This window comes from Protomyctophum parallelum (assembly GCF_964188405.1).
Source record: "Protomyctophum parallelum genome assembly, chromosome: 15".
Classification (NCBI taxonomy): domain Eukaryota; kingdom Metazoa; phylum Chordata; class Actinopteri; order Myctophiformes; family Myctophidae; genus Protomyctophum; species Protomyctophum parallelum.
In genome coordinates, this window is record NC_139710.1 from 13,341,629 (window position 1) to 13,367,338 (window position 25,710).

General features: G+C 45.2%; 1 protein-coding gene across 1 annotated transcript in view; it reads left to right on the top strand.

The window, feature by feature from the left end:
• frmd3 (FERM domain containing 3) overlaps positions 1-25,710 on the top strand; it is a 72,084-nt gene that overhangs the window by 21,877 nt on the left and 24,497 nt on the right. Inside the window, exons 5-10 of the mRNA XM_083784479.1 lie at positions 3,613-3,691; positions 9,489-9,586; positions 18,690-18,813; positions 20,437-20,524; positions 24,004-24,092; positions 24,555-24,618. Of these exons, the coding sequence (XP_083640605.1) occupies positions 3,613-3,691; positions 9,489-9,586; positions 18,690-18,813; positions 20,437-20,524; positions 24,004-24,092; positions 24,555-24,618 (542 nt within the window). The remainder of the gene's footprint in view (positions 1-3,612; positions 3,692-9,488; positions 9,587-18,689; positions 18,814-20,436; positions 20,525-24,003; positions 24,093-24,554; positions 24,619-25,710) is intronic.

Consider the following 25,710-nt stretch of genomic DNA (forward strand, 5'->3'; position numbering starts at 1 on the left):
CCCTTTTCCCTTAAATGCGCTCAAAAATATCCTCCTCAAGCCTGCGGAAGTAAGCAGCTCTAGTTCTTTTGGCAGCGGGAGGGTAGCTTTCACCTCACTTAGTACTGTAGTGTTCTGTAGCTGCATACCGTGTACTGTTGCCAGACGATAGGCAGTTGGCCTAACAGCGATCTAGCCATTTTCAGAAGAATTGTCCCTCCAGGCTATGGGATGTAGTCTGTCCTTGTTTGACTTAACAATGAAGTGGAGAATTGCTGTGCAATTGCTTAACAATAAACTAGCCACGTTGCAGAGAAATAGCTGCTTGTTTGGAAAATATCTCTATTTCACCTACAGTCAAAAACCATTTTTTTACATTTTAGGTGAGAAATAAGCGATGCAGTTGTTTAACCTTGATTAATTTGATGAAACAGCTGCATGGTTGCTATCCTGTCACATAATGTATTTGCCACAGCCCAGATTTGGCTTCCACCACTTCTTGTATCCGTCATTTCAAATAATTTCATAGGCAGATTTCTTGTTTACAACCATCACTGGTGCCAGGGTGCGCACACATTATAACCGGCATATAACCGCTTTTTAGTTGCTGGTCTCAAAACTTTAGTCAACTGTTGTAAGCCAGCTTACAAATGTGTTGATTTTTTTGTATACACCTGTACTAGTAGAACACACTAACTATCTCACTAGTAAAATATGATAAATATCACACCGCTACTGAAGTTTAAATTGTGTCCGGGGAGTCTGCTGTCCCCCAGGTATATAGGTTGATCTGACCCCCAATCCATAGCGCCAGCGCTTGCCCAGCAATCTGCTGTCTGTCACCCAGGCAGATGCATGCACGTGCCTGCGTGCATTCGTGCATGACCGCTCCCTAAAGGGCGAGGTCGCTTCTCGCCCTCAGGCGTCTTCATGGTACTTACTGTAGTCTAATTAGTCTATGGCTTTGCTCACATATTGATCTGTAATTTAGGCTGATATGGGTGAAAGTGAAATGAGGTAGTACAAAACATGTGTTGACAATTGGCTTTCTACATCTGTTCTGCTCGCAAAGTGTTTACAAACTTCATAATCATTGTGGTCACAATCACTTTTCTTAGTGCACTGCACTTTATATTGCTGCTATTCAAAACATAAAGTTAGCTTTAGCTTCTTGCAAATAAGAAAATGTTAATTTCATATGCAACCAAGTCCAGACCTTTTGTAAAGATATGATATATTTCATCCACACATTCAAAGGGCATTAATTCAGTCATCTGAGCATCTGTGCCTCCCCAAGTTAACTTGAGGAGAACAAAGGACGCAAATCCTTTCTTGTCTTGCTTTTGAGTTTTGATTGCTGTGATGACATTGCACCATCCACACCATAATACAGTCCAGCCTGCGTTGGGAGGTTAGAGAGTTTCTGCGCTACATTTCATCTTTACATTATGCTGCTGCATAAATGCACGTCTTTGTTACCCCACGCAGGGGAGGGTTTGATTGATTGATTGAAATATTTATTAACAGTTTGCAGAATTACAGTACATTTCAAGCACAACTCAATACAAAGACTGTTAACTGTGAGTGGACAACCCAATAAAGCATTACACTTGTTTACAAGAGGGTCCACCTGGTTCAATTCATCAAAAAAAAAAAAAAATTGTCATCAAAGTTTTTTTAATGATTTTAAATAAAGCATACAAAATCCACATGACTTACACAAAAGAAAAAGACAAGAAAAAACAAACAAACAAAACACACCTAGCAGTAAAAAAAAAAGAAAACCCCTGGACAACACCCCTCCACACTCTGTTGTTGACACTCGTGATCAAAACATTTAGAGACGTACAAATAGATACTTCTATATAGCCAGAGAACAGAACAGGAATTCATCATAAAGGAGGTAAAAAGGGAAAATAAACATATACAATGAGGGGGGAAAGGGGTGGGGGGGGTGGGGATTCCGATTTTACGGGGGCCAGTTACGAATTGCAGTCGTCCGTAGGTGCCCTTTGAGAGCGGTTTTGAAGGAGTCAAGGGATTTGCATGTCTTAATGACTGTTGGTAGGGTGTTCCACGTTTTTTAGGAGCGAAAATAATTTAGTCCCTTGTTTGTGCCGAATCTGGGTTGTACATGGTTTGTTGCACTCCCTCTGGTGTTGTGGGTGTGGACTTCGTTAACATTAAGGAAGTATTTAGACAGGTACATTGGTATCTTGGTGGTGTATCGAATTTTGTGGACCAGACCCATTGCAAGATGCTGTACTCTGTCGTCGACCCTAAGCCATTCCAGCCTGTCAAAGTGGGCAGGGTGAGGTGAGTTCGGCGGGTGAGGCCAAGTAGGAGCCTGACCAGTTTGTTTTGGGAGGTCTGGAGCCTTGTTTTAAGGGCCTTTGAGGTGCTGTGGTACCAAGAGGTGCATGCATAGTCGAAGAAACCTTGTACGAGGGCTCCTGTTAGGGTCTTCAAGGTGTTTTTGTTGACCAGTGAGGAGATCCTGTAAAGCAGGGTTCCCCAATTAATTTTCCTCAAGGGCCATATTTTGACTAGGCCCTAGGGTACCAGGCTGGGGGCCGAGTCTGCATGCGCAAGGTCGAGGTCTTGCCCTGAAAATTCATTTTCAGCCCCATTTGAAAAGGATGCCCAGTTTGACATGCACAGGCTACTGACCCCCATTTAATGCCATTTATATCTGGGACCCCCCCAATAGAGGGGCCGTCTATTGGGAACCCTGCTTTAAAGGAATCTTGATCTTTGGTTGACTTTTTTGATTACGTTGGTGGCCATTTTATCACCGGATAGATTAGCCTCCAGGATGGAAACCTAGGTAGGTAATTACTAATTTCATCTTTTCGTGTGATAATATTGTCACCCACTATAACCAAGAAGCCATCTGCCTTGCTGAGATTACTATTTGATCCGAAGAGATTGGATTCAGTTTTTCCCAGGTGTAAGGATAGTTTGTTATCAGCGAGGCAGGTGCAGATTCTACCGAGTTCAGAGATGAGGGTCTTTTCAACCTGCAGTTTGTTCCTGTCCGAGACAAGTTGCAGTCACAAGCTGATGTCATGTCGTTATATACATATACATATATTATACATTTATACATACATACATATATTAGGAACAGTAAAGGCCCTAGTATGCTTCCTTGCGGATCGCCACAGCTCACTGGGAGGGGGGGAGACCGGGAGTGTTCCGTTCACCTCCACCATCTGTTCTCTCCCCTCCAGGTAGGATTGCATCCAGCTCACTGAAAAAGGGTACAAATAATTGGCTACTCTAAATAAATAAAATAAATATATGGGATTTAGTTGTGTGTGTCTGTGCGATGTCATGTGTGAGCTCTCTTCTCATACAAGGATTTTCATTTTTCAGTCTCTCTCTTAACATTGATCCAAGCCAGAGCTTACTGACTGTTTGTGTGTGTGTGTGTGTGTGTGTGTGTGTGTGTGTGTGTGTGTGTGTGTGTGTGTGTGTGTGTGTGTGTGTGTGTGTGTGTGTGTGTGTGTGTGTGTGTGTGTGTGTGTGTGTGTGTGTGTGTGTGTGTGTGCGTGCGTGCGTGCGTGCGTGCGTGCGTTTGTGTGTGTGTGTGTGTGTGTGTGTGCGCGTGTGCGTGCGTGCACTCCACAGCCCAACAGCCCTACACCATGTGCTTCCGGGTCAAGTTCTACCCTAACGAGCCAATGAAGATCAAGGAAGAGCTGACCAGGTAAAAGTCTGATGATACTGTGATTGGTTAATGCTGTTAAACTCACCAATTCCGTGTGTAGTATAGTGATAGATAAACTAGAAAAAGCACAGGTCTCCACCTAGTCAGGTACTGTAGGTTATTGTGGGCCAGAAATGTTCAGAATTCGCCAATCAAGATGGAATATTACGAATCAGACAAATCTGTCTTGATCACATGACTAGAGATAATGTTTACCGATTTGCGTGATTTTTGGACAAAATCTGTAATAGTAATATAAAAAGAATGGTTTTGCAAAAGTCTGCCTCCTGGTTGGTGCTATAAAAGGCTGATCTGAAAAAGTTGGGGCAGAGGTTCTGTGTGTGTGCACAGTTTCATGTCAATCGGGCCAATGGTGACGGATATTAGCTGTTACAGTAACAACTGGACGGATGGACAGTTGGACACACACACACGGACAAGCACACAGTGTGTGTGTGTGTGTTTTGCACTGACAATGATGCATAATAGTATCTTCTGTCTATAAATGCACCAAGTCTCTGTCTGTGTGTAATCCACGTAACTCAAGAACCGTTCGCCCCGCCGACCTCAAATTTGACACCCCACCACAGGGGGTGCAGTGCCCGGTGTCGAGTCGGTCGGACCCATAGTTGTCCAGAACTACCCCAAAAAGGCCTCCGCCCGGGTCTGGACAGGATCCCTGTCCAGTGTCCATATATGGAGCTGGCCTGTTCTGACATAGACTTCACATTTGGGCATGCCTTACAAAGAACTTCATATATGGGCATAAAAGAAACACAGACATAATATCTGCGTGGGGCATTCATTTCCAACTTGCATCGTTCCAAGTAGGCCAGGGCCCAACGGGCACCGCTGTAGAGGCTCCATTAGTACTGTAGTATGGTAATAAAACAAAATGAGGGATAACAATGGGTCAATGAAGCCAACAGCGCCATAACAATTGCCATGAAATATGGTGCTGTATGACGCAGATCAGGTGAGATTATGCAGTCGTAAAAATACATGCAGCGGGTAAATGGAAAGACTTTTTACATTCATCATGAAGTAGACAGAGAAAGAGAGACTGTTGACAGTGTTGAAGCCTGATTTATACTTAGCTGCGTTCTGGTGCTGTGCAGAGAAAATAGCAGATCAACGATGCGTTGTTAGCAGTATAGTAGCTATTTTCAGCACACAACAAAGTATAAATAAAGCCTGATTCCAATACTAGTAGGCACTGATGTGCCTGTTTCTTCTGTTCGTTTAACTGCTTTGCTAGTGGACAGTCATACTGTACATCTACGCAGTAAAAGTAAAATTATTGTAGCTTTGACTGTGTACTTCCTTCTCTCTCCATCTTTCTCTCCCTCTCTACTCCAACCATTCAAGGTAAGGTATCCCAGAGTTACGTTGCCGCGCACTATGGGAAGAAGGAAATTGCAGGAGTTGACTCCACATGTAGTAACGGATGGGTTATTAGTTATTATTATGTGTCCTTATTAGTGTAGTGTAGTGTAGTCAACACGTTATGGCTCATACACACTGCCCGGTATTTGCTCCGATTATGCTGTCGGGGAGCATTTTTGGCGCTGGCCGACAAAACCCCTGATCTGCCGTTAAGCGGTGCCCAAAAGTGCCCAAATTTATGGCCTACTAGTGCGCAAACAAGCAAGTAGGCACTCGACAGAGTTCTAGTTACTTCTAGTTTTATCAAGGGACTCTCTTTCTCAACTCCTCCATCCTCCATTCTATCCCCTGTTCTTCACTCTATCAGACCTTTTCCTTACCTCTCCTCCCTCTCTCCCATCACTTCATCCCTAGTGTCGTCTCCTCCCTCCCTACCTTCTGTTCGTCTCCCTCCCTCTCTCTACTTTGCCTTGCCTTTCTGCCTCTCCCCATCTTCTCATGATTGCTGCATCTTTCATCCCTCCCTTTTTTCATCCCATGCCATCTTATCTTTCCCTCCTCTTTCTGAAATTTACTTTGTGCACTCCTGCACCCAATCTCTCCTCTCCTCCTTTCCTTGTCTTCTTTTTCATCTCTCCTTTAGAAAGGTGCCTTTTCGGGGCACGGTGGCACAGTTGGTAGTGCTGTCGCCTCACAGCTAGAAGGTCCTGGGTTCGATTCCCGCTCGGGGCGCTGTGGGTGCTGGCGGCGTGTTTCCTCCTCCGCGTCATCAGTGCCCATACCTGAGGCGGTGTTGGCGAAAGGGCCTTTCTGTGTGGAGTTTGCATGTTCTCCCCGTGTCCCCTAGGGTAGGTACCCTCACAAAAACATGCAGTAATCCTGGTCTCTAAACTGCCTCCCCCTGGCCAGCCGGGGCGCCTGATGGAGGGGAAAGGAACTGGTTGGAATAACGTGTTCCTTCCACGCGCTACGTCCAACCAGGGAAACTCCCCCCTGTCAGGTGTAAAGGAGCAACTTGGACACTCAGGCATGAAGGAAGCATGAGTTCAAGTCCGTTGCTCTCCCCAGGTTGGCGGAGGGTGTGTAGAGCCCAGGATCACATTAGATAATTGACACAGGGGTGAAAAATGGGTTACAAAATCGTGGGATAAAAATTATAAAAAAAAAAAAGAAAGGTGCCTTTTCCCCAATATGATTCTGTCTTTCTTTCCTTCCACCCCAGTCTTCCATTTCCACTCCATAGCATAGGGCCATAGGCCATAGCGTTTTCACTGTCATGCTTTCATCTCCATCATGTTCTGCCCTTCCTTGAGGTCTCCCTCCCATTGGTCTGTCCAACTTTCTAGGCTGACTTTTCATTTCTGTTTCCATCCTTGCAATTCTGTCTCCTCTTGTTGTTGGCTTATCTTATGCACTTCCTGTCCCTGCGTTGTCCATTAACAACTCCTCTGAGAGCACCATTAGGCTAGTGGTTGTATCGACTTCAGAGTGAATGGAGCACAGATGTTTATAAGCTGAGAATGGATGTTTCTGAGTTGCATTCAAAATCAAATCCATTAAACTTCTAAAGTTGAATGTGTATATACTATATAGATGCCTTGAACAGCAAAATGTGATGACTGATGCATCTACAGATTAACATTGTCTGGTGTTCTTTTATCACAGAACATTTGATTTTAGACTCAATACCAGTGGTGGAAAAAGTACTACAAGTAAAAGTCTGCAATTAAAAGGTTACTCAAGTAAACTTTTATAGTTGTTAAATATTAAATAGTTGTGTGTTGTGTGTAGAATGTTTATTTTTAATAGTGTCTTAATAGTATCATGCCCACATTGCATTTCACAAAAGATCATCAGGGTTGAGCGTGCCGACCTTGATCGATTATTTGTTGTGCTTTACATATGGTTATGTTTCCTGTAGGTAAGTGGTTTTCATCAGATATTAGGCTAGAAATGATCAAGTTTAGGTTTAGCTGTAGGTCTGGTGTGGTTAGAGTTTAGGTCAGAGAGGGTTGTTAGCCAATGAAATTCTGTGACGTCAGTTTCCTGGATTCTGCCATTTTGTTAGAAAGTGGGTACTAGTACATGTTTAGGAGCTGCAATCTTGTTTTACCCCTGATTCCCATTGTAGACCACTTTTTAAGAGCCCAAATCTTGGACACCAAATGACTCTGTCCTACTGAGACACATGAAGATGCACACTGCACAGCATGTCACCATGGCAATCCAGCCAGTAGTTTTTGAAATATGTCTTTTTGGGATGAAAGGGGCCGATGAACTGACTGAACGACCAGTGGCGCCAAACCACTTGTGGGGCTAAACATAGCTCAGAATGACCAAAAATATGCAAAACTGGCCCACACACCTCCTGAAGGTCATAAGTGTGATCTAGGAAATCAGGACAGAACATGTGAGGAGTTGCAAAGTGATCGTTGAACTACTGTAACGAGGTTGTTTGCCTATGTCCCTCTGTCTCTAATGACTCAATACACTCTTATCACAGTGTATTGAACAACAACACAAGGTCATGAAACTTCATCAATTAGATTTCTAACTATCTGACAAGGTGCCAGTTTGTGGTCTAAACTTGTTTCTTGGTCAATTATTGATAGAAGCATAACTTTTGAATTAGTACCATAAGTGATGAGACTGATTGTATTTAATTCATGGCCTTCAAAGGAATAGACACACTACCAAGTGAAAGGGGATAAACCACAAGGCTCAATTATGCACATGCAGCACCGCATTTCCCTGGTTTGTTGTAGGATGTCATGTCACAGTAAAATCCTGAGTGTCAATTCAACTCTGAGATTGTACAGATGTAACCATATGCACCCTTGGGTGTAGATTCGTACACTCAAGACAAATTAGGATTTGACTGTGATGGCTAATCCCAGTTAGACCCCAGGCTGTCATTTCATAACAGCAGCGGGCTCTTCACTTCATTCAATCTTTAATGATTTCCCTCTGCTCCGTGCTTTAGTCACAACTTAGTCATCACCAAGTTTAATCATTGAGTCCGTTGGTGATCCTTGAATGCACGTCTCTGTGTTTTTGTGTCGCGCTCTGTGGATGTGTGTAAAAACCCTGTTCTCACTTTCTGAAAACGCTTTCTGAAAAAGTTTCTGGTATATTAAATGTTTGCCTCATGTGTGGAAGATATTTAGCCTGGCTCCAGCCCTGAATCGCTAGCCACGCCCATTAAGAAAATATGTTCTGGCGATTCTAAAATCAGTGTTAATTTAACTCTGAGAGTGTCCATTCTGCACTCTCAGAGTTACAGTACAGTAAGTATCCATTTAGACCCCCTGTAGGAACTCACCCAACGTTGAGAACCCGTGGTGTGTAAGCTGACTCAGTTTTCGTCTGGAACAGCCCCCCCCCCCTCCCTCACTCTCCAACAAAAGTGCTTTTCTCATGGATATCCATGGTAACACATGTCTCCAGTTTCAGCTTCAATTGTGTCTCCACATCTCCTTTGCAACATGAGAACCATTAGCATGCGTACACTTGGCCTCCATGGGACAGGTTGTCATGGCAACTACTGGTCGCTGTGGTAACGTAGATAGTCTCCATAGTAATGCATACCTTGTTTCACAAATCACCATAGCAACCGGACCCAGCTTGTTGTGTGATTGATGAGACCAGAAGGAATGCGATGTAGGCATAGAGCCGAAACACGTCCGCTGCCTGTTATACCTGAAATACTGTATATAATACTGTATATAACGCGATATAATGCTGCCATTTTTCTCTTGATTGATGATAGTGACCACTTTAGATATATAGTTAGATTATTTCTTCCACAGGAAATGTCCTACAGAGTCGTGTCTGTGTCACTCTGTGATACCATTAAGGTTGTTATGGATTTAGCTGTAACCTGGAGGGATCATTTTACAGAGGAAATATTGAGTATGCCATATTCAATGCAATCATGATGACATAATGCCACCAATCCTGTTACAATTGTTAGGTTATGTTATGGCATGTACGGTTGCCTGAAGGCTCATTATACTGATTTTCTTTTAAATTATTTGACAATTTTTTATTTTTTATTTACTACAATGTAGTGCATGTAGTACATGAGCAATACACACAGCTCATCATGTGACCTGAAATGCTCCTTCTGAGCTCAGGAAAACAGTACATACTGTATCTTACGTTATTACCATGAAAGCCAAAAGGCTCCTCAGAGAATCTGTAACACTGTCAGACCACAAATCTTGTATCTTGTAAAAAAATATATATATATCACAACAATTCTCTTCTCTTCTCTTCTCTTCTCTTCTCTTCTCTTCTCTTCTCTTCTCTTCTCTTCTCTTCTCTTCTCTTCTCTTCTCTTCTCTTCTCTTCTCTTCTCTTCTCTTCTCTTCTCTTCTCTTCTCTTCTCTACCTGCGTGCGTGTTTGTAGGTATCTCTTGTACCTCCAGTTGAAGAGAGACATCTACCATGGTCGTCTCCTCTGTCCTTTTGCTGAAGCTGCCTACCTGGGAGCCTGCATCGTACAGGGTAAGTTCTGTTGACTGTTGACTACCTGGGAGCCTGCACCGTACAAGGTAAGTTCTGTTGACTGTTGACTACCTGGGAGCCTGCACCGTACAAGGTAAGTTCTGTTGACTGTTGACTACCTGGGAGCCTGCACCGTACAGGGTAAGTTCTGTTGACTGTTGACTACCTGGGAGCCTGCATCGTACAGGGTAAGTTCTGTTGACTACCTGAGAGCCTGCATCGTACAGGGTAAGTTCTGTTGACTGCTGCTGACTACCTGGGAGCCTGCACCGTACAGGGTAAGTTCTGTTGACTGTTGACTACCTGGGAGCCTGCACCGTACAGGGTAAGTTCTGTTGACTGCTGCTGACTACCTGGGAGCCTGCACCGTACAGGGTAAGTTCTGTTGACTGTTGACTACCTGGGACCTGCACCGTACAGGGTAAGTTCTGTTGACTGTTGACTACCTGGGAGCCTGCACCGTACAGGGTAAGTTCTGTTGACTGTTGACTACCTGGGAGCCTGCACCGTACAGGGTAAGTTCTGTTGACTGTTGACTACCTGGGAGCCTGCATCGTACAGGGTAAGTCCTGTTGACTGTTGATGAGAATTATATTTGATATACACAGTAAAATGAAATCCTTGAATGAAAGTTACATTTGTACGTTCTCTGAATTACTGAATGGATACATTTACACAGCATATTACTGAGTATATTTCTAGCCCTGTACACAAACAATCAATGGAATTGTGTTATTGACAGTGACAGTTAATGGTGGACAGTTTATTATGTTACAAGTTAACCTCAATTGATAATCACTACTGTAAATCAATTTAATTTAGGGATGTCTTGTGTGTCTTTACTGTATTGACACAAAGACAACTTCAAGTGCGATTGTTTTGTCAAGTACACCTATTAATCCTCTCTGTACGTCCAAGCACATTCTTCTGGATTATATAATGATTTTTTATATGAATGGTCATCTCAAAGATAATCTGCACCAAACCAGGGAATGATTCCGTTTTGCTTCAGTACACATTGGCCTTTGGAAAACCATTATGTTATGCCATAGGCTGATGATTTGTATCACTCCTCCCCAGATACAGTAGGTACTTGTCTTCCATTCTGGCTAGTGTGTCTTACTGTGCTCAATAGTTGAGTGTATATTTTCCTAAAAATTTAATGTGTTTAATGGAGAGAGACAAACCGAGAATGTAATGTAGAAGTTAGTTTACACGATGTACTCATCAGATTAGGCCGTTATCCATGACCCATCCTGATTAATTTATGCTAGTAACAATGACATTGAAATAGGCTAATCTTCGCTTTTTAGTTGCGCAGTTTCAACATTGAGGCCCAATTTATAACGATAGTTACGTATGTAACTACGGTTCTATGAGTCCTGAATGACCGCCAGAGGCGGTGCTTTAAGCACTGAAAGACATCCTTCGCGCATGCGTCGTCGAGTATTGTATACAAACAATGTCAAATTTGACCCCGTGATGACCCGAAGTAGTCTATATCTTCCGGTAGTCTGCAGGGGATCAGTCTCTACAGAATTTTCTCGCGCGAACACGAGGATTCTGAGTGACAAGAGTGCCTCTGGCGGTCATTCAGGACTCATAGAACCGTAGTTACATACGTAACTATCGTTCTATTTCGTCCCTGCTGACCGCCAGAGGCGGTGCTTTAAGCACTGAATGACTTATACCAGCCAAGTCACGAGGAATCCCTATCCCAAACCATAAGGAGTAGTCTCGGAGGACTCTCGTAAGAGGACCGCGTCTAGCGGATGGGGAGTGGCAGCACTCACCCAGAGGAACATAGACAACCCGCTGTGATGCCCATGAGGCAGCGGCACAGATATATTCCAGGGGTACTTCCCTCGGGGCAGCCCATGACGTGGGGACGTTCCCGTAAGAGTGGCACCTCACACCAAATGGTAAGGTACGATCACTCGCCACGTAAACGTGGTTGATGGCATCCACAATAGTGTGGGGCGGGCGCTGTCTGGAGAGAGCGCCACCTCTGAAAGGGCCATCGTCACAATGGAACAGTCATTCTGACCGCCGAATGCATTTGGCAGGTCTAACCAGCGGCTCTCCGGGCCCACACTGGGCGCCATAGTTCCCGCTCGTCAATCCACTCTCCTGGTGGAGGGTAAGACTGTGCTAGCCGTATAGGCTGGTTGAGGTGTGTATGTGACCGCACCCTCAGGAGGAACACTGTTCGGCCACAGAGACACTCAGGTCGTCTGAGCTTTGCTTCAGACGCAAGTCACTGACAGACAGGACGTGCCGCTCACGGACACGCTTCGTTACAGCGATATTGATTCTAGCATATCGGCATGATATTGCCCCTACTTATGCTTTTAGAGTAGGAGATCGGCCCTTGTCTAGGAGGGACTGCGGAACTCCAGAAAGGTAGGCAGAGCAGCGCACTAGGTCTTTGCTCTGACCTCAGTTGGAAATAGGTTCCATCGGTTATCATACAGTAGCCTGATGGATGTCATGGATGTCACCCTTGAATTCAGGGTGGCATGCCTGGCTGGTTCCACACAGCTGCTCGGCAGCGGTTCAGGGCCGCCAGTGGCCAAACGCACAGTTGGGGGCGTTGAGCATTTGAATGCCATATCCGACCGCCTCCCAGTTGGGGAGACCTCTGTCGGGGAGACACCATGGCGTCCTCCGACTAGGTCTGTTCAGCAGAGGAGACCAAGTACTTTTTGGCTGGAGGGGGGCAACCAGCAGTATGGTGTGACCCTCTTAAGTAACTCTGAGGCGCTGGTCGTATCAGAGGCAGTGACAAGGCATATGCAGTGCCTCTAGCAGTGCGCATTTAAGAGGATAGTGCCCTGTGGGCGGTGGTCTACTTAGGGCCCTGTGTGTCAGGAATGATGCAGGTCGTTCCGTTCATACTGGCTATGTGGCAGGAAGCCTACGAAGTCCTGCAGGCTGACAGCCATTTGTGGCGTTCAGGTTCTATGAAACCATCGGGCCATTGCGTCCTGACCTGGTGGGCTGGGTGTCTCCGTTAGGGAGAGCCAGAGAGGTTAGCGAGGTCCAGGGTGAGGAGGTCCACCTCCGCTCTGCCGAAGTAGCCTCTGATTAGTGTTCACCACCATTGGCTGGGGTACCGCTCCCCTCATGGAAGCTTTCGATGGGAGAGAGAGCCTACCATGTAGTCCCGCTCTCCACTCAGACAACTTGCCTATAGGCTGGTCGGGCGGGGGGGCTGCCCAAGTCAGGGGGTCCATAGACCCCTACAGCAGCCAAGCAAGCGTGGCCCTGCCCGATGCCTCACATGATACACAGTCGAGGTGTTGCCCGAAAGTATGAGAATGTGTGCTGTAGAGCGGAGCGCACCACTTGCCGCTCCAGCACATTGCCGTGTTCGGCCCAGTAGACTGGCATGAACTTCATAACCCTGTTGGGTCCCATCAGATTCAAGACATGTCGACACCCGTCTGTCTTGCGTCACGAGGAAGTATGTAGATCGGACTTCCCTTAGTGTGACTGAGGATATACCGCCTCTGTTGCGCCCTTGGGCAGGAGGACACATCACTCCTGGTCTGATAGTAGGGCTCTCGTCATGTTGCTGATAATGGCCATTTTGACCCGCCGGATATGGGGGGCTGGCGTCAGAAGGCACTGCACAGCCCGGAAAGTCACAGTCACAGTCAGGTCCCTGCGTGGGACGCCAGGGAACACGCTGGCCTCTAGTGTGGGCCGGCGGTGATACGCGAGCTCCGAGGGCAGTAAAGATGATTTCATCAATGTTGGAGCTCGGCCCTTTGGGAGGCGGGATGTGTCGTAGGCCTGCAAGCTGCAGCCTGGTCTTCCCCCCCTGGATGGTTCGCTCCGGCGATTCTCGCCCGGCTGAACCACCTAGTGCTCCTGGCTCCTCAGGGAGACTACGGAGAGTTGGCCTAGGCTCATCAGTCAAGCTTGACTGTGAAAACCCGACTTGGCGACGGGCTAGAGATACGATGGACATCAGCCGCCCACGCTCTGAGGACATGACGCCAATGCCTCCAGTGACACACCAAAGGTGACTGAGCCAGTATTAACGTTGCCACTATTAGGTGTGAAAAGGAGGCCCCAGTGAGCAGGTTGTCTGTGCTCCTGCACTGGGGTCGAGGTCACCTAGCGTTCTGCCGCCGGGCCTCGTTGGGGAACACAATGAGAGATGCAATGACAGGCTTGGTGGCTGGCATGTAACCCAGGCCAGCCCTTATCGCCTTGTGCGTTCAAATCTATTAAAGTGTCACGTCGCAACGGGTTGTCTCAGGACACTTTTTCCAATCAGGGCAGGGCTGCCAGGATTTCACCATCGGTATAGAGATGGGAGAAGGCCCTGATCGTTCGCCCGGCAGGCCTGTAGCTGTCTCAGGTACAGGCGTGGGGGACGGCGAAGACAGCAAAGAAGAAGGCGCTTGGAGGAGCCGACTGCCTGCTTTAGTATGCGTTCCACGGCTATGCGCATGAGCTGAGAAGTGGGAGGCCGGCTCTGATGCCTGGGAGGCACCGCCTTCTGCATCTTCCTCATAGTCATGGAAGTGCGTAGCTTAAGCTGTCGGGGAGAGCACATCAACCTCGAGTCAGTTGTGGCATCGGAGAGGTAGGCGCTTCGGCACCCTCCGAGGTGCCTAGGTGTTATCTGAAGTGAGCATGGCCCTCATGCGGGCCAACTCCGCAGATAGCTGAGCCCTCTCGGATCTGCTGTAGTCAGCGGTCAGACCTTTTCCTCCTGGCACACGGGGCAGGACCAAGGTCGGCTCACGGCTGAAGGAGAGCTTCACACGAGGTACAAAAGTGGGAGCTCTCCATTGTGGTGGCACCGTTACTCTGGACCGGCCGGTGCACACAAGTCCCAACTAGCCCAGGGCGCGGACGCTACTGGTTGCTAGGTGTTGGCCATATGCTTGAGGGAGCGCATACGCTGTCTGTACCAGCAGAGGCTTTCGAGGTACGAAAGTGGGTGCTCTCCGTTGTGGTGGCACCGGTTCCTTTGGACCGGCCGGTGCACACCAGTCCCAACTAGCCCAGGGCGCGGACGCTACTGGTTTGCTAGGTGTTGGCCATATGCTGCAGGGAGGGGGCGCGTACGCTGCCTGTGCCAGCAGAGGCTTTAACTTAGATCGGCATATAATGACTTAATCGAAAAACTGAATGCTGCTATACCTGCCGCAGCATGTGAATATGCATTTACGTTTATGCAAATGCTCATTGTAGCACTTTGAGATTCAACCAGATGTAAAGTGCATCATAGAAACAGCACACAACGTTGCTGTTAGATAGACTGTGCGACCTGCATGGTCGCGGTGGGGGAGGGGAGCTTTACGCTACCTGTACCCCCGGCGGAGGCTTACTTATAATTTATGATAATAAAGTAGCCTTCAGTCAAGGTTTGGACGCTGCTATGTAGCAGCTGTAGTGTTTCCTATGTGAACGTTTATCACGGCACTATGACGTTTATCCAAACTCCAGTGCATTATTATTTATGTTTGCTAGTCCAGAGCGAAACAAAAGACACTTCCAATACACTAGTCACGTGTGCACTACTACGCATTCATGCTGGGAGGAGGGAGCGCTACCGCTGCCTACCCCAGCCAGGTTTGGTTAAATAAACCGACACAAGCTAGTTTTGGAGAAAAGGCTACAACCGATAGCTCCACCGATAGGGGCCACCTGCTGAAGGAAGGGAGCGCGTACGCTGCCTGTATCAGCTGCAGCTAATGAACATAACAAGCTATACACCAATAGCTGTTAATAAATGCTTGAGCTAACAAACGATTAGTAGTAAGTAACATCAAGCTGGCCGTATGCTGGAGGAGCGGAGCGCATACGCTGCCTGCCCTGTGCCGGGGCTGGGCCAACAAACAGTAAGGCAAGCTATACACAGATAGCTTTTTATCTTCAATAGTATAATAAGCGCTTGGGCTACAACTACAGGTAGCAGCGCCAGTTAGAGAGCTATGCTGGAGACCAGCTAGGCTACTAAAAAACAAGACAAGCTATAGCCTGTTCATAAACAGCTTTAACTTTAAGCTACTGGTAGCAGCTGTGAGCTACGCTGTCAGCAGCGCCAGATACTCTGTGCTGGGGACCAGCTGGCTAATAGGACCTACAGGTACCCAGGGGCACTAATCCGACCTGTGGGAACAAACCAAGTTGCACCCACTGTATATGCAAAAAACTGTTAATGGAGCTTTGAGCTCCAGACATACTGGTAGCAGCTTCAGCTAGGCCCACTACTGGGGGCCAGCTGGGTTAACAACCAGACAGGCTATGTACACCAGTAGCTGTTAATACTATTTTGCTACAAACTATACTGGTAGCAACATCAATACCCTGGGAGGACGCAGGTAGCTGCTCCTGTACCGGGTTGATAATAACAACAACAATACAGCTATTCGCAAAAGCAGTTAAGCTTGAATGCTGCCAATATCGGTATATGGCTTTGGCCAGCAAGGCTCTTGCCATCAACAGCAGGGGCTAAACAAAGCTTAAAAAGTAGCGTGTTTAACAAACGAAGGTAATATGACAGTGTTCTTATCCTTCGGCAAGTCTTATAGTCGCTTATAATAAGCGCTAGCGTTCACAGTCGAACAAACCTTGTATGCAGAGCAGGGAGGCGGCGCGAACGCAGCCTTTACCCACAGGAAGTTATGCCGTGATAAATATATCATATTATTTGAACGTCTGTTAGCGTTCACAGTCGAACAGACCTCGTATGCAGAGCAGGGAGGCGGCGCGAACGCAGCCTTTACCCACAGGAGGTTATGCCATGATAAGTATATGATATCATGTGAACGTCTGTTTAGCGGGGATAGCGCCGCTTTAAACGATAACGTACCTTCTGTCCGGGGAGGGTTTTGTTAGCCTTCATTACCGGCGAGAGAGATTGGACGCTCCTGCGTCCACGTGAATCCGCGAAATAAACTCCACTCATCGAGGAGATAAAAAATCCATAGTCGCAGTTCCTGGAGGGCGAACAAACGCTACTCCGACCGGCGGTCACGCCGTCACGGAACTACTGGCGACCAGGTACAGGCACCGTAGGCTGCATATTGTATTGCATAGCAATACCTCGCAGCCCAGTGCAAATTACTCACTACGACGCGCGAGAAAAATTAGAGACTGATCCCCTGCAGACTACCGGAAGATATAGACTACTTCGGGTCATCACGGGGTCAAATTTGACATTGTTTGTATACAATACTCGACGACGCATGCGCGAAGGATGTCTTTCAGTGCTTAAAGCACCGCCTCTGGCGGTCAGCAGGGACGAAATAGAACTGTTCCGGCGAGCCGCCCCGCGTCTGAAACGGTCGAGAAATGACAGAGTTACCGTGTGGGTGTCCCCGACTCCCCGACTCCCCGGGGGGAGGGGGGAACATGCCCAGGGGGCCGGTTCCGGCGAGCCGCACCACGTCCGAAACGGTTGAGAAATGACTAGTTACCGTGTGTACTGTAGCCCTCTACTCTACTGTACTGTACTGTCACTGTACTGTCACACCCGAAATCATCATATATACAGTTTGTGTGTGTGTGTGACTGTGTGTGTGTGTGTGTGTGTGTGTGTGTTAGGCTGCGCAACAGTGACAACAGCTATTTTCGTGCTCAGACAGACACATGCACAATCATCTCTAGCTGAACAGCAGACCACTCTTAGGCCTGACGCACACGTGCACAACAGATTGATGTATAGCTGATGCATGAGACTTATTGACTGATGCAAGCTCGCAATGCATTTCCAATGGGAGTCACATTGTTTGACAAAACATTTGTGTTGTATGAGGGGGAGGGGGGCAGTCGAAACACAGCCGAAAGCCGTACAACAAAAATGTTGTGTCAAACCATGTGACTTCCATTGGAAATGCATTGACACTTACCCTTTGTTTACATCTAGCATGCATCTAGCATGCATCAATGTTGTATGCTAGTTCGAAAGGTGTGAGTCAGGCCTTAACCTGGCATGTATCACACCCCAGGATTACCATGACACATCCTCTACTCTTTATATGCTATTCAGGTGATCCCTGGGTAATGTTTGGGATCAGGTCCACTCAGACACCTGCAGAGAAATTCAGCTTGTCTCCAGGCCGTATGTCTCAGTCTCCAGAGGAACACTCTGCCCCACTCAAGCAGTACCAGACAAATGTGACTGGCCAGCTTGTAGATCAGCAATTTTCGTATAATTTGTCGTACAACAAAGTGGGCTTATGTGGGTAAGATAATGTCCCTGACACTCCCCAAGGACATCGTTTTTATTTATTTATTATTTATTTTTACAACACGAAACTTGCTGACATCAATCACTGCTCACAGAGCAGCAGACGAGGGTGGCAGGCATCACTTGATGATAAAACCCAATGTTGCCTTTATCTTCATTCACCAGTTATTAAACTTCGTTGTCATGCGCTGTGAGACAAAACACAATCCTCTGATGGGCTAAACACTCACTACTTGTTTTAATTTGGAATTAGCTGGACTGTATCTCATAAACTAAGCCTGCCGCTTGATAGAGGAATTAGTGTCTTAGTGTAATGCACCCAGCACTTAGCCCCCTTCTATGATTGGTTCATGTCCTCAGAGAGTAGAGTGTGATTGGCTCAGTTATCTCACCACTGTGTGCCACACAGCGTTTTGGGACCTGCTTTGCAGTACAAGGGCAGATCCCTATTCCTCTTAGTAGGGTGTTGATTAACATGCTGCAGGATAGGTTGAAGATTATTGTTTAATTAAACTCCAGATCATTTTCATTTAACCTTCAGTGAGACTGGTAATTAACATACTGGAAGCACACGTGACAGGCTGTTCCTGAAAAGTGTTGACACTTGCTCATTAACAAAAGAGAAGTTGTTAGGATTAAATGTTAAATGTTTAGTTTGGCTTAGATTATTTTTGAATCACAATTCACAACAAACAATGTTGAGATCCATCTATCAGTCAAAATTCCATTCTCATTTAATTGGCATTATCGATTATAGCAGACAACCAAACCAAGTTCCCAGATTGGTAATTGTACGTACAGACAGACAGACAGACAGACAGACAGACAGACAGACAGACACTACTTAGGTCATTTCCTTCTTTGACCCTTTGTGTCTCTCTCCAGCTGAACTAGGGGACTATGACCCAGAGGAGCACCCGTCAGATTACATCAGAGACTTCAAGCTGTTCCCCAAACAGTCCCTCAAACTGGAGAGGAAGATTATAGAGATACACAAGACCGAGCTCAGGTACACATGAACAGTGTGGTCGTTGGTTGTCATACAGTAGCTATCTCATAGGCCTCTGATGTGATTGTCATACAGTAGCTATCTCATAGGCCTCTGATGTGGCATGTCTTATTTTCCCATGCGGCGCGTTCTCCACCACTGGGGGGATGTTAATCGGTTGATTTCTTTATGTTGTTGACGGCTCGGATGTTTCCAAGCATGATTTCCACAGTGTAGGAAGCAAAAATAGAGAAATATGGAAACGCACGCTTTCCGCCTGACAGCAACAATATCCCCCCTTTACCAGCGATATGGTTTCCCATGCAGGAGACCCAGGTTAAAATCCAAGTGGTTGCACATTTACACTCATGCTTGAAAATGACATCAGCACTGGCTCCGTCCACGTTTTCCTTTTTAATGTCTATGGTGATGTCTGTATAATCTCTCTGCTCTGTTGTATTATCGCTCACCTCATCTGTATGCAAACCGTGCACCATGCATGACCAACACAATTATAGAGCATCAAAGGCAAATCCATTATTAGATGGATGCTAATGAGTAGCATGTGCCCTCTGTCTGTCGCAGTGGGCCTTGCTGGGATTTACTGGGTGTGTACTGTGTACTGTACTGTGTAGGAGTGAGAGGTGGGTCTTATACAAGAGGGGAAAACGTGTGTCTGTATGGGTGCCGTGGAAGGGTGCATACAGTACATGCGTGTGAGAATTATTATGTGTGTTGCTGTCAGGAAAACTCATATCTCCAAAACTGGAAATGTGAAAAATAACCTGTGTTACAATCGATATGGTTATTATTTAGTCAGAAATCCAGACTTGACCACTTACAAAAAAGAGCAAAAATAGTTGTGACTCTGAACTTTTGTGTGACACTGTGTAATATGACGAAGAAGAGCATTAAATCATGAAAAAGACTAAATGTTGAAATATACAGTAGAATTGCAAGGTTTCTGCCCGACAGAGACAATAATATGTAAGTGTGTGTGTGTGTGTGTGTGTGTGTGTGTGTGTGTGTGTGTGTGTGTGTGTGTGTGTGTGTGTGTGTGTGTGTGTGTGTGTGTGTGTGTGTGTGTGTGTGTGTAGAGGTTTGTAAACCACATTTAGATTTAGTGGTGGCGGTGAGTGTCAAGTGAGTAGACACAATGCATCACTCACATCCTTGGCCTCACAGCACTTAGACTGATGAACACGCACAGTTCCAACATGGCCACCAGACAATATTATGTTAACTGACTCAAATGTAATCATGAAAATGAGTCACAGAATCATGATTATTTTTATCGCCAGCTATCTTTGAATATACAAAGATTGTGTCAACAGTTCACGCTGGAAAATCCTGTGTTTACGGGTCCAGTAACACTCAGGATTTGGCTGTCAATCTTAAGAATAGTTGACCTATAAATTGAAGTTAAAATGTTTTTATAGTGTAAACTAATAATGACACCATGGTCAGCTCTTACAGGCATTGACAGCACAACCAACAAAATAGTGTGATATACAGGAGTGAGATAATGGTGTTCCCTTTACATGCCTTCTAAAAGATATATGCCGTAATATTATTTATTAATTAGTCTGTTTTCAGATTATTATTAATATTTCATTAAACATCTCCTCCCCTGTGACACTGTAGGGGTCAGTGTGCGTCGATGGCTGAATTGAACATGCTCCAAAGGGCCCACGCCCTAGAGACGTATGGAGTCGACCCCCACCCCTGCAAGGTAACTTCTTACACTTTTGACCAGAACATCATTTGGCCCATCCAAGACCTACAGTAGTACTGGGCAGTCAGACTCATTGTTGTATTCATCCCCTGACATACAGTACGTAAAGTATTGGTTAAAAAGACTGTTTTTGTTAGGGTTGTCCCGATCGGATCGGGTGATCGGAAATCGGGGACATCCCTAGTATCAATATTAAATACATATCATGACATTAGATTGGAAATTGTTTGTTTTAAATAAATAAAGTGTCAAGAAGAATAGAGCCATACAATGTGTGAGACTGTTTCACTCCCTAAGACAATTCTACTGACCCTCTAACAAATTGCGCACCGTTTTGCACATTGCCCATGGGTTTGCCTACACCATCCAGCCATTATGGTAGGTTTCACTTAGTCTTGTTGTAATCATTTATCAAAGGGTATCCTGTTGACCCAGAGTCCCATAAAACCACCTATTTGGCTGCCAACTGCTTGTTATGAATTATGAGTTCACAACCAGCTCTTAATCTTTGTTACTTGTCATATAATGCATATAACGCTTTCATCTTTCCAGTTACATCTTCATGTGGTACTGTCAAATAAAATCTATTTATGCTTTAAACTTTATACTTCGTCCTACAATGGTGCCACACGCACCAAAAATGTATATATTAATTATAAAGTATATCTTCTTTAAAACCTTGGGGGAAAAAAAGTTTTCTTTGTGACACCAATTAATTGGAACTTAGTTCCATTGCTCTATTTAAGTTCATTACTACAGAGTACAGACACTTTTTACTCTCTCTGTCAGTGTCAAATATGTCCCTCTAGTGAAGTCCACACTCTCCGAGCCTCCGTTTAATTGTGATCAAGAAACAGGCCTGTGGTCTGTGGATTTTGCATGCTAAGCAGGACTACATATAGGACCAGCCATGAGCACATAAGATGTTGAACATTACAGCAGTGACATCATTCGCAGCACAATGAATTTCTAACAATGTAATGCCACCGTGAGACATCCAGTTATCTGTTTATTGATTTGACGTCGTAGCCTATATCGTCATGTCATTCACTTGTCCTTTCATTACCTTGTCGTCACAATTCACATCAGAATGCCAATTGCTCTTAAATGTCATGGTCAGGGATCAATATTCACTCTGATTTGAGATTTTTTATCATGGCTCAGGAGAAACTCAGTCATTGACTCAACACTCACAACAGAGCCATGTTACAACAGAGTCCATGTTACATTTATCTGGTTCACTTCAATAGACTGTAATGTGTCTTGTTGTTAATTTCACACAATGCACCATTCTTCTGGTAAATTATTAAATGTTTACTGTTTACTACTTTGCACCTTTTGCTTTTGGAAATGCTTTTTTAAATGATAATTCTGACTGGATGTCAGATGCAATATCAGTATCACACGGATTATCTCCTCTCCCTTCTCTGATCTTTTCCTTATCTTATTTCTGTGAATGGGAGCAGCTCGCCCCTTATCTGTTCCACTCTTATCAGACAGACTTGAAAATGGTTCTTAGACCCCTCTGTTGTACATACTGTACAGAGCTACATTACAGTAGCTCCATTATAGTGTCAGATGTGGAAATGTAAGACAAAAAAACAAAAGGAAGGAGAAGGAGAGTGTAAATTGTATAGAGATGTGTAGATTTAGCCTGGCTAATAAGTCAGACTAATATCACACAACACTGTCGCTGGAGGCAGGTTTTTTTTGCCAACGGCTAATTCAGTCTGGCTTATTAGCCAGGCTAGTGTAGATGGCGCACAGGCACAGTATATCAGATTGAAAGGATTGTTCATAATACATTCTACTCTTATGTGGGAGCTATGACCTAGTCCTAGTGCATGCTACCAGCTGCATTTTATAATTGCACTATTACATCAAACAGTGTGCCTATTGTTTAGGCTTTGTACTCTGTGCTTGACACCAAATATTGTGCATGTTGAGCTTGACTTGATAAGAACCCGGATTTTTTGCTTTTTGTACTTCGGCCACCTGTCTGTTTTAATACCATGCTCTGGCACTCACTTTTTTGTGTAATAAATCGCTAATGGGGTAATAGCTGACAGGACGTAATATTTCAAATATCAATATTCATAATTTATGAATTTTGAATTATTAAAATATTACAATATAATAATGATATTGCTCACGTCACTGTATAATGTAACATGAGTTCTTGGACAGACTTGCAATAAATATTCCAATCGGTACTTGTACTGTAAATATTGAGATAGAATACACGACTTCTTAATGAAAATCATATAAATGTATTAAAAATCAAAATGTGTACAAACAATCCCAAAATGGACAAAGGTTTAAATGAACCCTTTTGATCATAGTAAGGTCAGGTAAAAGTAAATAGTGATATCTCATGAAACAAATAAAGACAGAGAAACATGAAATAATAAAGAGGTTTCAAAATTTGCAGATCCACATTCAAAATAACAATCTACCCTGCCCTGAACGCTACACTCAGTTGCCATTTTTCATGTGAGATATGCTCGCCTGTGTTGTGGAGGAGACGTCAGCAGTGGATGTCAGGCCCAGGATGATGAAGCTGCATGTTGCTAGCCAGGGAGGCTAGTGGCTGGCGCCAGCCATTGTCTGTAGCTGTACATCATGTGGTAGCTGGGGCCGTGTGCTGCTGAGCTCGCCCGGGCGGCTAGGGGCAGTGGATGGCAGGCCCAGGATGATGTAGCTGGGCGGTGGTTTTGTAGTCGTCAGAGGCAGCTTGCTTCCCCGGTTTCCCTCATCGGGATCAGCTGTGCGTTCTTGGTGACGTTTGGCTTAAGCTGACCCTCTTGGAGATTTGAGCGGTAGAGAAGACTTGAGGTGTCTTATCCTCGCTGTGGTGTTGAGAGGCGTGTAGAGAGGAGCTGTAGTCAGTTCAGTTCTGGGTTGCCTCACGGTCTCTGGGAACCGGCCGCTGTGGCACTGAGTCTACCCAGAATGGCTCCTCTGGTGTGGGGACAGAAGTCGACCCAGGGCCTGGTCAGTGAAGGAGAGCTGTGGGGGGGGGAAGGGACATGTGTCTACCTTCCCTACTCCTTCGCCATTAGTTGAGAGGTAGAGACAGCCTGAAGAGAGAGAGATGGCTGCTTGGACAGCCATCTTATATCGAAGAGGCGGAGACTAGTGGTCCTTGTCATGCAAAGAGCTGCAGGATGTGTGTGAGCTGTCATGGGTGGCACTGCCCCTCTGCTTAAAGCCCAACGTACTACTTCTGCATTAAACAGTCTTAGGGAACTCCTGTTAACACATCTGACTGAATATTTGGAATCAGCATGAATTTATGTGTGTGTGTGTGTGTGTGTGTGTGTGTGTGTGTGTGTGTGTGTGTGTGTGTGTGTGTGTGTGTGTGTGTGTGTGTGTGTGTGTGTGTGTGTGTGTGTGTGTGTGTGTGTGTGTGTGTGTGTGTGTGTGCGTGTGCACGTGCGTGTGCGTGTTCATGTGTGTGTGCATGTATTTTGCAGGATTTTACAGGCTCCACAGCATTTCTAGGATTCACAGCCACAGGCTTTGTGGTCTTCCAGGGCAACAAGCGGATTCACCTACTCAAATGGTACTCACTTGTCTGTCTGTCTGTCTGTCTGTCTGTCTGCTCTCAGTTAAGTCGTGGTCACATGATATAGTGATATTAAAAAAAAGTTTTAGGTTTTCTGAGCTCTTGCAATTGCACCCAAAAAACAGAACTTTTAACATCGAGTAGATTTTCTGTGGTCTGGGGTTTTCTGGCTCAAACAAGTGCTCTGATTTTCCTGTAGAGTGTGATGTGAGATTTGCCAGCAGATGTCACTGTTTTCACAGTTTTTCATTGATTTTTATTGCAGCTCAAAAGGCATTCACAGACAGAGAAAAAATCCCAGACCACAGAAAATCCCCGGAATGTTCAAAGTTCAGGTTGTTAGGGTGTAATTGAGGTCATAAAACCTAAAACAAAAACAAAAAAGAAAAATAAATGAAAATGAATATCATGAAACCTTTAAAACAAAAATGACACGTTCCCTTTCCTTTCCTTTCACAGGGCTGATGTCAGCAAGCTGAAGTTTGAGGGGAAAACCTTCTATGTCATCGGAATCCAAAAGGAGGTGAGTGCAGCATCCTCCTCTGAGTACGTACATTAAATGCATCTCTCACGGCTTCCTCTTCTGAGGATGATGAGTCATTCACTCTGCCGCGCGATGTGGCCGACACCATCATGGTAATGGTTAGTGCGTCGTTTTTTAGAACCCAGATCCATTGCCATGCTGTTAGATAACATAGAGTGTATGTTGTTGGGTACCCATGGGAGAGGAGATCTGGATACTGGTGCTCTATTGTGGTCTCGCTAAGTTCTGTTTTTCTAGCTGTGTTGTTGTCTCAGTAACCTACTGGTCTACATCTGTCTCAAATTCACTCCTTTTTGTTCTTTCTTTCTTTCTTTCTTTCTTTCTTTCTTTGTCTGTCTGTTTGTTTGTGTTTCTTTTCTTTCTTTCAGTTCCTCTGTCAATCTCTAGTTCCAAGTGGTACTGTACGTACTGTGTAGTTGATGTTTAGAACTGCGACGTTTTATACTGTATGCAACTGTAATAGCCTAAAAACATGTAAGGGTAAAAACTAAATATATATATATCATAAGTACATCATTCTGTTTGTCTATGTAATCCTGTCTTCTTGCAACACACATACTGTACTGTATGTGTGTGTGTAACAGCGTGTCACTGTTTCAGATCTCCTTAACAGGCAGGATACATTGTAACAAAATGGTGGGTGTTCTACGCCTAACCTCATCATTAACTTGTACTGTATGTGTATACTGACTCTGTTCCAAATACAAGACTTCCTCTAAAAATACCCACTCAATGGAACTGTTTATTCTACGTATGACTGGCTCCGCAGCAAAACCCCACCTTAAATGCCAGTACTGACTTGATGTGTGATGCGGTGTGTCACCTTCAATAGGAGTCTTGCATTTGAGATGCAGATTTCCATTGTTGTACTAACGTTCAATACAGAGCTACAGTAGATGCTGAGCAGCAACTTTAAAGTAAGACTCAAGCATGAAGCACTCTATAGAGATATTCTAAAAATAGTAATTAGAGTCCTTTGATCGTACCAATGCCATCATAGAGTAATTTCAATATGTTCCCCCTTCAGTGTGATATCTGCATCTTTACGACCATGCCTCTACAGTAGATGTC